Below are 12,186 nucleotides of genomic sequence, written 5' to 3'. Positions count from 1 at the left end.
CTCCCCAGCCCAAATATTGACATGTATAAATATGTATATTTTGGGGAGTCGGGCAGTAGTGCAGCGGGTTAAGCGCACGTGGTGTGAAGCACACGGACCGGTTTAAGGATCCCAGTTCGAGTCCCCAGCTCCCCACCTTCAGGGGCGTCCCTTCACAGGCAGTGAAGCAGGTCTGCAGATGTCTACCTTTCTCTCCTCCACTCTGTCTTCTCCTCCTCTCTCCGTTTCTCTCTGTCCTATCCAACAACGACAACAAGACAACAAGAATAACTACAACAATAAAACAGCAAGGGCAACAAAAGGGAATAAATAAACATTTTTTAAAATGTGTACATTTTATTATTAATAATTTTACCATAAGCTCTGGCTTGTGGTGGTGTGGGGGTTTGAACCTGGGACCTGAGGGCCTCAGGCATGAAAGTTTTCTGCAGAACCTTTATGTTATGTTATCTTTCCTCCCACAAGCACAAATATAAGTGTGTGTGTGTGTGTGTGTGTGTGTGTGTGTGTGTGTGTATGAGTTAAGACTCTAGATATAGAATGACAAGTTGCTTGCCAGAAATTCTGTTCCCCTGGGGGCCAGGTGGTAGCATACTGAGTTGTGGTGGCATAGAATATGAAGCACAAGGACCTGTGCAACTATACTCTTGTATGTATGTATGTATGTATGTATGTATGTATGTATCTATCTATCTATCTATCTATCTATCTATCTATCTATCTATCTATCTATCTATCATCTACCTACCTTCTCTCTATTCTAGGAGAACCATGGACAGGTTAACAGCCTTCAGTCTGAATGTAGGGACTGGCTTCCTCTGCACACTTGGTGTTTGTGTGTTTACTTTCCCCTGGAAGGCTCATTTGCAGGTCTGCTCCTGCCCTGCCACTTGTGGCCTCAGCAGCTGTATTCCTGGGGGTGGGGGGGGCTGGACCAACGCCCCCCAGGAACTGGGCCTCTGGGGCAACAAGGGCAATAATAGTAATAGAGCCCACTCTATCTGGCCCTGGTCACCATCTTTATAACCTGTGGGGGTAAAGGCAGTGTGAGATGAGGAAGGCAGAGAAAGTTCTGGTCCCCAGAGCTCCAGCCTGCACTCACCATGTCCTAGGGGGGGTTGCTATGCAGCCTGTACCCAGCCCCCCTCCCTGCAGAGCTCAGCCCTTCCAGCTTCCTCAGAGCCCAAGCCTCAGGCCCCTCAGAACCTCCTCCTGCTGGGGCTGCCAACATGGCCTCCATCTGGTCCCCACCTTCTCCTCATCCTCCCTGGCTGGCTGTCTTTCTCAGGCCTACAGGCACCAGCCCCCAGCCCCAGCAGCCACAGCCTCTCCTGCGTCATTGGCTGCACTTCCTGCTGCCTCTGAGGCACTTCCTCTGAGGAGGCCCCACAGCTCTGAGGAGGCCCCAGAGCTCCTGTCCTCCCAGGCGACTTTGGGGCTCCAGGAAGTTGCAGTAGCAACACTGACACTCAGCATGGCTGTCTCTCCTGCTGCTAGGGGGCCTTCCTCACACACGGGCTTTCATCCCTTTGTTTCTCCTGAGACCTCACAACTCACTATTGCTACTATTATTTTTAATTTTACCAAACCTTATTGTTATTTTAATTGGAAAAAAAACCTTTATGGGCATGGGGGTGGAGAAAGAGAGGGAGGTCAAAGCACCACTCCACCACCCGGGGGTTTTTGTTTTTAATCTTTGTTGTTCTCTCATTGGGTACCCAGGGTCAAACCCAGAGCCTCACACATGGAAGGAACGTTTTCTACCCGGAGTCAGCTCCCTCCTCCCTTATTTTTCTTTTTCATTTTATGACTCACTGTTTAGCTGATAGAAAGCCAGTGACCTAGGGCCTGGGTGGCTCATCCGGTAGAGTACACACGTTACACTGCACACAAGGACCTGGGTTCAAGCCTTGATCCCATGTGTGGTGAATTTTAAAAGCAGTGGAGCTGTGTTGCAGGTGTCTCTCTCCCTCTCTCTCTCTCTCCCTCCCCCCTCTGTCTCTCACCCACTATTAAAAAACATGGTGGGCTGAAACAGTGGAACCATGTAGGGCTGAGCCCCAGGCAAAAACAAAAGAAACACGCAAACAGAAAGAAAGAAACCAGGAGTCAGGTGGTAGCAAAGTGGGTTAAGCACACGTGGCGCAAAGCACAAGGACCGGCGGAAGGATCCCCATTCGAGCCCCCGACTCCCCACCTGCAGGGGAGTCGCTTCATAAGCAGTGAAGCAGGTCTGCAGGTGTCTATCTTTCTCTCCTCCTCTGTCTTCCCCTTCTCTCACCATTTCTCTCTGTCCTATCTAACAATGATGACATCAAAAACAACAACAATAATTACAACAACAATAAAAAACAACAAGGACAACAAAAGGGAAAATAAATATAAAAATTTTTTTAAAACTTAAAAAAATATAAAAAAAGGGAGTCAGGCGGTAGTGCAGCGGGTTAAGCGCAAGTGGCACAAAGCGCAAGGACCGGAGTAAGGATCCCAGTTTGAGCCTCAGGCTTCCCACCTGCAGGGGAGTCGCTTCACAGGCAGTGAAGCAGGTCTGCAGGTGTCTGTCTTTCTCTCCCCCTCTCTGTCTTCCCCTCCTCTCTCCATTTCTCTCTGTCCTATCTGACAACGATGGCATCAATAACAATAACAATAACTACAACAATAAAAAGACAACAAGGGCAACAAAAGGGAAAATAAATAAATAAAATTTAAATATATATATATATATATAAAAAGAAACCAATGACCAGGGCTTAGGGGTGCTAACCTACCACATGCTGGCCTTGGGTTTGGCCTGCTGCCCCATGCTCCCACTTGATGTTTCCCAGAATCTGGTAACAACAAAGTGACAGATACCCCATTCCCTACAGGCACAAAGGATCAAATAGACACTGTCCTGGCAAAGACAGGCCAAGGAGGCCACACAAGGATGCTTAGCATCAACCACAAGGGGCATACACCTTGAAATCCCCATGGGGGGCCCTCACACTTCCGGGGGGCACTTGTCTAGGAGGGAATAACATTGATGGGGACCCAGAGTGGAAGACCTTTGGGATGTGATGGGTGGGGGACGAGAAACAGACGAGACTCTGGCCAGAACTTTCTGGCAGCTTTGCTCCTAACAGGTGAGCAGAGCTGGACTGGATGGCTCAGGGCAGTGGGGCAGGCAGACCCTTCCCCAGGCCTTGGCGAGGAGTGCTCCAGGAGGAGGTCAGCCAGGCACAGACCTCCCGTGCGCCCTATTTCTGAGAAATGCCCAGAAGAAACAGCAAATGGCTCAAAAACACAGATGGGGGTGGGGGGCCCTTGGGATGGGAAGAAGAAAGGGGGGTGCCCCTGCCCACCAACCCTGGGTCTCTTTAGGGAAGGAGGGTCAGACTCTGGAATTCAAGAGATAAGATGGTCACACTACCTGGCGAGTGTTTCAGAGCCATGGGACTATAGCCACAGAAAGGGGCATTTTGGGCCAGGCGGAAGTGCACCAGTTGAGTGTATATGGTGCAAGGACCCAGGTCTGAGCCCCCAGTTACCATCCACAGTGAAGCAGGTCTGTAGGTGTCTCTCTTTCTCTCACCCTCTCTACCTCACCCTCCTCTCAATCTCTGTTTTATCAAATAAAACAGATAAGGAAAAATGGTTGCTGGGAGCAGTGGATTCATAGTGCCAGCTCCGAGCACCTGAAATAACTCTGGTGGCAAATAAATAAATAAACACTGGGGAGAAAGCATAATAGTTCTGCAAAAGACTCTCATGCCTGAGGCTCTGAGGTCCCAGGTTCAATCCCAGAACCACCATAAGCCAGAGGTGAGCTGGGCTCTGGTCTCTCTGTATCTTTCCTTCTATCTCTCTTAAAATAAAATATTTTTGGGAGTTGGGTGGTAGTGCAGCGGGTTAAGCACACATGGCGCAAAGCACAAGGACCAGATTAAGGATCCCAGTTCGAGCCCCTGGCTCCCCACCTGCAGAGGAGTCGCCTCACAAGTGGTGAAGCAGGTCTGCAGGTGTCTATCATTCTCTCCCCTTCTCTGTCTTCCCCTCCTCTCTCCATTTCTCTCTGTTCTAACAATGATGACAACAATAATAACTACAACAATAAAACAACAAGGGCAACAAAAGGGAACAAATAAATATTAAAAAATAAAATATTTTTAATTAAAAAGAGAGAAGGGGGCAGGTGGTAGCGCAGCAGGTTAAGTGCAAATGGTGCAAAACACAAGGACCAGCGTAAGGATCCCGGTTCAAGCCCCAGGCTCCCCACCTGCAGGAGGGTCGTTTCACAATCGGTGAAGCAGGTCTGCAGGTGTCTATCTTTCTCTCTCCTCTTCTCTGTCTTCCCCTCCTCTCTTGATTTCTCTCTGTCATATCCAACAACAACAGCAATGACAACAATAACAATAAAATACCACAACAAGGGCAACAAAGAGAGAGAGAGAGGTGCTCTGTGGGGGTGAATGACAGCTTGGGGGTGAAGTGGGGAGGGGCAAGCCTGGAGAGTGGGCATTTCACCAAGAATGCTGGCTGAGCACAGAGGGCTCTGGGGTCATCTGAAGATACCAGTCCCTCGGGAGCCACAGCACTGAGGGCCTGAACTCAGAGGCCTGGGGTAGGGGGACTTCTGCTGGCTGCTCTCCTGACTGGAGGAAGGCCCAGGGAAGAAGCGTGATGCTCAGATCTAGGCTCCCGGAGGCAAGACCCTTCCCAAGAGGAGTGCCGGGATCTGCACACTGCCGCATAGATGTAACGCTCTTGCCCTGGAAGGAGTGGCTGCTCTGGGGTCACTGGTGGGGGCACAGGAAACTCAGGGAGCACTCCTGACCACAGCTTCCCAGTGGCATTTCACCCCAAAGTCACCACTGGCCTTCTCCGTGTTCCCCACCCCCCACCCCACCTCCTCAAAAACAGCTCAGGTTTGAGTCCCGGACCTGCTGTCTTTTAGTCCTGCTCTGGGTCTTGGTTACCTCTGCTGTAAAGTGGGAGTGACAGTAACACTTCCTCTAAAGGCCAGAGTGGGCAGAGTGAGCACACACACACAGACACACACACCAGGACAGTGTCTGGTCCCCACACCGTAGCCCTCTTAAGACCTGCAGCTGGAGGCAGAGCCAGCAGGTGACAGCCTTGTGCTGGCAGAATGTGGCGTGGGGTGTCTGCTCCACATGGGAGCAAGCCTTCCTGCGGGTGAGAGGAGATCAGTGACTCAGTGTCCTTCCTGTGCTCCTCAGCTTCCTGGCTGTGTGGATGAGGCCACCAAGTCCAGGCTGCCTGGTCACCACATCTGGGAAGTGGAGTATCCCAGACATCTTGTTCCTGTTGATATATATGGCAGGGGACAGCTCACCCGGTACAGCATGAGAGAGGTCATGGGTTCAAGCCCCAGGAAGACCATGGGCAGCATGGGGGGACATCAGTGGTGATAGGGCATGCTGGGGTATCTCTTTTCTCTCTCTTCTTGTCTTTCCCTCTCTCTCCTCTCTCTCCTCTCTCTCTCTCTCTTTCTAAAAATAAGCAATGAAAAAATAGTCTGGAGGAGGTATTGTGCATTTGCAAGGTTTTGGGTTCACTTCCTGGTGTCACAAAAATGATAGACAGATAGCTGGATGGAGAGATAGATAAACAGATGATAAATAGATGATGGATGAGTGGATAGATGGATAGAGAGGTGGATGGATGGGTAAATAGATGATGGATGGATGGATGGATGGATGGATGGATGGATGGATGGATGGAGAAATATGTAGATAGATGGAGAGCTTGATAGATTAAATGTTAGACAGTAAGAATCCAACTCCTCACACCATGACACCTCCCAGGTCTGAACATTTTGGGGCATGAAAATGATACCCACAATCCCAGAAAATACTCTCTCCTTTCCCAAAGAAATGATGACAATTCTGCCTGGTGGTTCTAGGCTTAGTACGAATGTATTTCTCTGTCACTTTATTTTATTTTTTAAAATATTTTTATTATCTCTATTTATTTATTGGAGACAGCCAGAAGTTGAAAGGGAAGGGGGTGGTAGGGAGAGAGACACCTGAGGCACTGAACCACTTGTGAAGCTTTCCCCCTGCAGGTGGGAAGTGGGGGCTCAAACCTGGGTCCTTGCACACTGTAACACGCGCGCTCAACCACCCAGTTCCACTCCGTCACTTTAGAGAGAAGGCTACACATTTTTTATAAGTTCCCCTTCTTTGGTCAAACAATAAACTTTTCTCTTTTCAAAATTCTTTTTTTGTCTCTTTTCCTTGGCAGCAGAGCCCCTCTCAGCTCTGGCTGCTGGTGGTAGCAGGGGCTGAAGCAGGGGCATTTGTGGTGGGGCATAGGAAGGAGCTTTGGGGTGTACCCAGAGGGCCCTGTGCTGAGGGATAGCAAGGTCTCCCCTTTCCTGTCACAACCAGCTGGGCCAGATGCTGGTTTCTGAGCCCAAGGTAGCACATAGCTTCCCCCTCCCCGAACGGGAAGTGGTGGTGGGGGAGGGACCCACGGGGCAGTGCCATGTTGGATGGGAACTGACGGGCTCAGGGGGCCCGAGCTCTTGCTCAGGGACAAGGCTGCTTTTGCAAAAGGGGGCACGTGGGACTCCCTAGGATGTCCAGTTATTGTTCCAGGTCCGCCCACACAACCTAGGCACAGGGAAACTGGCTCCACAGACCCGTGGCCCCTGGTATAGAAGAGCCTGCACCTCCAAGTGCAGCAGATCGGCCCCTACTGGGGAGAGGAGAGTAACAGCCTCCTAGCATCCTCTGTCCAAGGTGGCCAGACAACCCCCCAGGAGCCTCCACAGACCCACTGGGGCATGGCCTGCTCTGATATCTTTGGGGAGCCCCAAGGAGGAGAATGCTGAGCCCTCTGTCCCTCCTGTTCTCAAGGACACTTTGCATCCTCAAGTGACAAAAATGGAATCAAAACACATGGGCAGCTCGCCCTGGCCTCCCCTCCCTCTCTGTACCTCAACCACATGGGCTCCTGCCCAACCGCCCCCCCCAAGCGGAGTTCTCTAAGTGCATGGGGGAGGGGAGTCTTCCTGCCCGGCCACCTCTGTGGAGAAAACAGGTGGATTTGCAAGGCCAAGCCATCAAGTCACTGCACCTTGTCCCTGTATTACAGAAGTCCCTGCCAGGGCCAGGTGGTGGCCCACCTGGTTGAACGCACGTTACAATGCCCTAAGACCACACAACGGTTGCCACCTCAACATGCTTCACTTCAGACTGTGTCCAGAGACAATGCCCTAAGACCAGGGTTCGAGCCCCCAGTCCCCACCTGTAGGGGGAAAAAATTGTAAGTCGTGAAGCAGTGCTATAGGTGTCTCTCTTTCCCTATCACCCCCTTCCTTCTGAATTTCTGGCTGTCTATATTCACTAATATATATATATATTCCTACCATCCTCTCCCTAATTCATTTAAATAGTCAAATGACTAGCAGGTCACACCCTCCCAGGCTAGGAAAGCTCTGTGTTCTGGGATACACCCTACTCCTTGTCATCCAGAAGTTAGAATCCCGCCTCCCTCAGATGAGGGGACCCTGAAGGGGCCACAGCCACTGAGACTCTGACAGGAGCAGGGCTGGAGGCTTCTCGGGGACTTCTGGGGGACCCATCTCTGGCTGCCTCTACAGCCCTGGCTCACAGTGGAGGCAGTGTCCTCCAGAGGCCCTGAGAAACCCCCCTCCTTCACCTGCACACCACGTGAGGGTGCCCCCTGGATTCCAGACAGACACCCAGGGGGGAATCTGTCACTGGTGAAACAGGAAAGCCTGTAGCCAGCAGGTGTGTGGGCAGGGAGGACTTCACCAGACCACAGGGGACACAGAAAGTGAAAATGGATGTGTCTGCTATCCCAGATTAATCCGTCAATCAGATTAATCCCCTCAGGCCCCCCATTTCTGAACCTTTCTGGGAGATTTGAAACTGTCCAGAGCGAGTCCCACAAAGGCACACATACAGGAGCACATCCTGGTCCCCTGCCCAACCCTCGCACAGAAAGAAATGGCTGGTGTTCGGCTGCTGAGGGTGTCAGCAGAAGCTACAGTGCAGCCGCTAGAAACTGTTCACCTGTCACTTCTGGGGGGACTCTTATTTTCTGACTCTAAACTCCTCTTTTTTGTCCAAAGAATAAATTTTTCATTCTTCTAAATTCTTTTTGTTTGTTTTCATGAGAGAGAGACACACACCAAAGCATCACCGAGTCCTGCCATCTGTGGTGTCCAGGATAGAGCCTGGGAACCTCAGGTCTGCAAGTCCTGTGCCCCACCGCTGTGCCACCTCCCTGGCCCTCAGTGCTTCTCTTATGCCTTGTATCTGTTGACTCAGCACTTCACAGAGCAGCATAAACTATTGGCAACACATCAGGTTGTTTTTTTTTTTTTTTTTCTGAAAAGAGCATGTTTTTGACTTGTGAGTGAGAAAAGATGCTCTCTTCCAGGAAATGAACAGTTGGAAGATGACAGTTAGTTGTCACTTGTTTCTTTTCTTTTCTTCCTACCCCCTCCGTTTAGTTTTAGACAGAAGAGAGACAGAGATGGAGAGGAGAGACCATGGCACCATGCCACCGTCCATAGAGCTTCCTTCTGCAAAATACCACCAGCTATGATGCACTCATGTGGTGCCAGGGCTCAATCCTGGGGCCCCACATGTGGCAAAGTGTGTGGCCTGCCCCAGAGACTGGGTCCCAGCCTAGAGGCCATTTATTGATTTATTGACTTATCAACTTGCTAGAGCCAGGGTCTTACACACGCACAGTCTCACTGCTCCAGGGCTGACTTTTTCATTCAGAGACAGAGAGAGCTCTGCTAAGTGTGGTGCCAGGGCTCTAACCCAGGCCAGGTGCAAGGCCAGGCACATACCCTATCCAGTGAGCTATCTCTTGGCTCTTTCTCTCTCTCTCTTTTTAACCACTTTAATTGGTGAAATTAAGGGTGGTGTTGGGAGCAGGGCTCTGAGTGTCTGAAAAGTTTCGGTGGTCGTGGTATTTCACAGCCCTGGAGCTATTCAGGGGCCTGCAGGAAGGGTGGCCCCACCCTCACTCCCCCACTGGGGGACCTGGGCTGGGGCCTGAAGGGGCGGGGCTATGGGAAGCTCCACCCCTGTGCCCGCAGCTCCAGGGCCCCAGGCAAAGGGGACACGGGAAATCCAGGGTGCAGACACCAGGTGCCCTCAAAGCCCAGTCCCAGGAAGGGAGGAGCATGGCAATCTCTCCTGAAGGTGTCAGTCGGGGGTCCCCACAGGGTAGAGTGTACCTGTGGGGGAACTCTGGGCCAGTGTGGAGGTGCAGAGCCAGAAGTCAGGTTTGAGGACATTCTGGATCCCAGGCCCCTTTGATAGCGCCCCCTGCTGGCCGCGGTGAGTGGCCAGGGACCGCAGTGCTCAGCCTTGTGCGATGGTGACTGGTGGTCTGGGGGCAGCTGGTCCCTCACTTACATTGCTTGAGCTTCAGTTTCCCCAACTGGAAATAGTGTGATCATGGGCATGCCCTGCAGTTTGGCCTGGAAATGAAAGGGGCAGCACTGGACAGCTCCTGGACACAGCTCTAAGGATGGGCTTTGAGGGGACTGTGAGTCCAGGGCTGTGACTTGGGGTCTTGGGGGACACTCCCTGCCCCCAAGCCCTGAGGCCCTTCAGAGGGCAGCCAAAATAGGTACTGTAGAGTCTGGGTGGTGCCACACCTGGTAAAGCACACAACTTAGTGTGCAAGGGCCAGGGGTTCAAGCCCCTACTCCCCACCTGTAGAGGGGAAGCTTCACAAGCGGTGAAGCAGTACTGTAGGTGTTATTCTTCCACTCTATCTCCTCCTTCTCAGCTTCTCTCTGACTCTATCCAAAATAAATTTTTTTAAAAAGTGTTCTAGAGGCTGGGAAATAGCTCAGCAGGTAAGCAGGACTTGCATGCCTGAGGTTCCTGGTTCAACTCTGGTGCTGCATGTAAGAGAGTGGTTCCCTGGCTCTCTCTCTCTCTCTCTCTCTCATATGAAATAAAATGACTGTCTCTTTTTGAAATTTAAATTTAAATAATATTCTTAAGTGGAAGCTGCATCAAGTAGCTGCTGGCTCAGTTGTGGGGATACCTAGTATCTGTAGTGTCACCCCAAAGTTGGGGTGCGGGGGTGCTGACAGTAGAGAGGGGCCCAGTGGGCTGGGAGGCAGCTGAGCACAGGGTGGGGAGAAAAGGAGGCTGAGCCACCAAGTCACCAGTGGGGGTGACTTCCTCTGCTCTCAGGGCCCCGAATGCAGCTTCTGGGATGAACCGAAAGTCCTTCCTTCAGAGAATCCAACCCCTATTCCCGGCCCCCAAACAATGGTTTCCTCTCAGGGCACAAAGCCTGGGAAGCCTCTCACCACACTGCTCTGCTCCTGGCGTTCACACTTGCTCCCCACAGGCCCCCACTTAGCCCCCCCCAGCCTGCACCCCTGGGCTGAGCCCCAGAACCCTAAAAGAAGCCCCAGACAGCAGGCTCAGGGGCTCTGGGGTGTGTGAGCAGCACCCCCCCACACACACACAGCTCTGGGCAATTCTGAGGGCACCACATCCCCCCTCAAACTCCCAGGCCAGCAGGTCTATGATGTGCCCTCACCATGCCAGACCCGCTCTTGAACCCTGTCCCAACCCTGCAGCATCTGTGACATTAAAGTATGCCGGGTCCCAGCAAAGCCTTGAGCAGGCCTGCACCTCGGTCTTGTGGGGGTCCGGGTTGGGGTGCAGAGGTTCAGGTACTCACAGCACGCAGAGGGCGTAGGCTCGGGAGATGGACTCACTGGCGCGCACGAGGAAGCTGCCATCCTTGCCTGTCCGTGACAGCAACTCCTCGGCCTTGGAGCGGGTGATGTTGCCATGATTCCAGCAGGGGACCATGGCGGGCGCGGACCACCAGGCCTCCTCCGGCACCCACACGCCACCAACCGCCGCTGCTCAAAGGGAACACAGGCCCCTGCCACCACCCGCTCGCCCTGTGTCCCTCTCTGGGTGGCTGCTGCCACCAGCTCACTGGCTGACTTCCTGTTTCAGGCGCTCAGCGTTGAGAGAGAGGAAATGAACTGCAGAGAGCTTCCTCATTGCAGAGACCTAGCCTGGGGGGGTGGGAGAGAGCAAGGAGAGAGATAGAGGCCTGATCCACAGAGTCCACACGCCCTGCCACCAGCTGTTGTCTCTCTTTTCCTGGGTCCCTGTCCCTAGTGGGGCTAGTCCTGGGGGGCCAGGCGGGGTCGGGGGGAGGTATCACTGCTTGGGCCGGCTGCTGCGGAAGTGTGGACAGACCAAAAGTCACGTCCTCTGAGGTCTGTCTCCATGGCCACGACAAATAGGTACCCCCTGTACAGACCCCTCGCGTGTGCCTCTGCAGGTCTAGGGACCTCCCTGTCGTGCCCCCACCCCCAGGCCCAGAGCAGAGCCTCTTGACCAAGACTCAGGTCCCCAGCCCCAGGGCTGAGCAAGGCCAGGAGACAGGAGTGCAGCTCCCTACCCCAACTGGAGACAGGTCTCTGGTGCAGGGAGGACCTTGGGTGGCACTGGATGACGGCAGGGCAGCCAGGCGACACTGCGGGGCACCTTCCCACTCAGCCCAGGGTCCACGTGCAGTCCACAGCGGTCCTCAGATCCCCACTCTGCATATCAGGGGTGACCAGGCAGGAGTGGTCATGGAGGTAGGTGGGGTGAGCTCCCTCCTGGTGAGTGCAGCAACTGGGGTTCAGCTGGAACCTCTGATGGGCCCACCTTCTGGGCTCACAGTGGACAGGCCTGTGACCACTCCTGCAGAGTGGGATGCTGCCCCTTGTAGCACGTCCAGGCCTTGTGACCCACCCCCCCAGCAGAATATGACAGCAGAAGCTAACTACCTTGGCCAGGCCAGAATTCGTGCCAGTCTGCCTGCTTCAGGTCCCAGCTGTAGGAACTGGGTTTTGGGAGGGAGGGGCACTGCTCTCCCAGCCTCAGTTTCCCCTTCTCCACCTGGAGGGGGGCAACAGCCAAAAGCTCCCATGACTGTGTGTGTGTGTGTGGGGGGGGGTGTATTCACTCACCGAGTGACTGGAACCTCTGGTTCCCTGCTGGGGGTAGGGGTGGGAGGGAGACTCTGCAGGTCAGGGGTACAGTGGGGAGAGGAGATGAGCTGAGAGGCTGACTCTTCCGGGAGCTCTGAGGTGGTATCCCTTCTGGGGCTTCAAGGCTGGGCTGCTGCTCTGAATAGCTGTCCCCCCACCCCACC

The 12,186-nt window shown here is 53.2% G+C and overlaps 1 protein-coding gene across 4 annotated transcripts in view; it reads right to left on the bottom strand.

The window, feature by feature from the left end:
• The window catches only part of INPP5D (inositol polyphosphate-5-phosphatase D), a 116,585-nt gene extending 105,614 nt beyond the window's left edge, over nucleotides 1-10,971 (bottom strand). For 3 of the 4 annotated variants that reach the window (XM_060193805.1, XM_060193808.1, XM_060193806.1), the window contains exon 1: nucleotides 10,705-10,971. In XM_060193805.1, the coding sequence (XP_060049788.1) occupies nucleotides 10,705-10,838 (134 nt within the window). In that variant the 5' untranslated portion in view covers nucleotides 10,839-10,971. The remainder of the gene's footprint in view (nucleotides 1-10,704) is intronic. The other variant, XM_060193807.1, reaches the window with a different exon arrangement.
• Between the last annotated feature and the right edge of the window lie 1,215 nt (nucleotides 10,972-12,186).

This window comes from Erinaceus europaeus, chromosome 7 (genome assembly GCF_950295315.1).
Source record: "Erinaceus europaeus chromosome 7, mEriEur2.1, whole genome shotgun sequence".
Lineage (NCBI taxonomy): Eukaryota > Metazoa > Chordata > Mammalia > Eulipotyphla > Erinaceidae > Erinaceus > Erinaceus europaeus.
The sequence above is the reverse complement of the archived record's forward strand: the minus strand, read 5'-3'. Positions and strand labels throughout refer to the sequence as shown.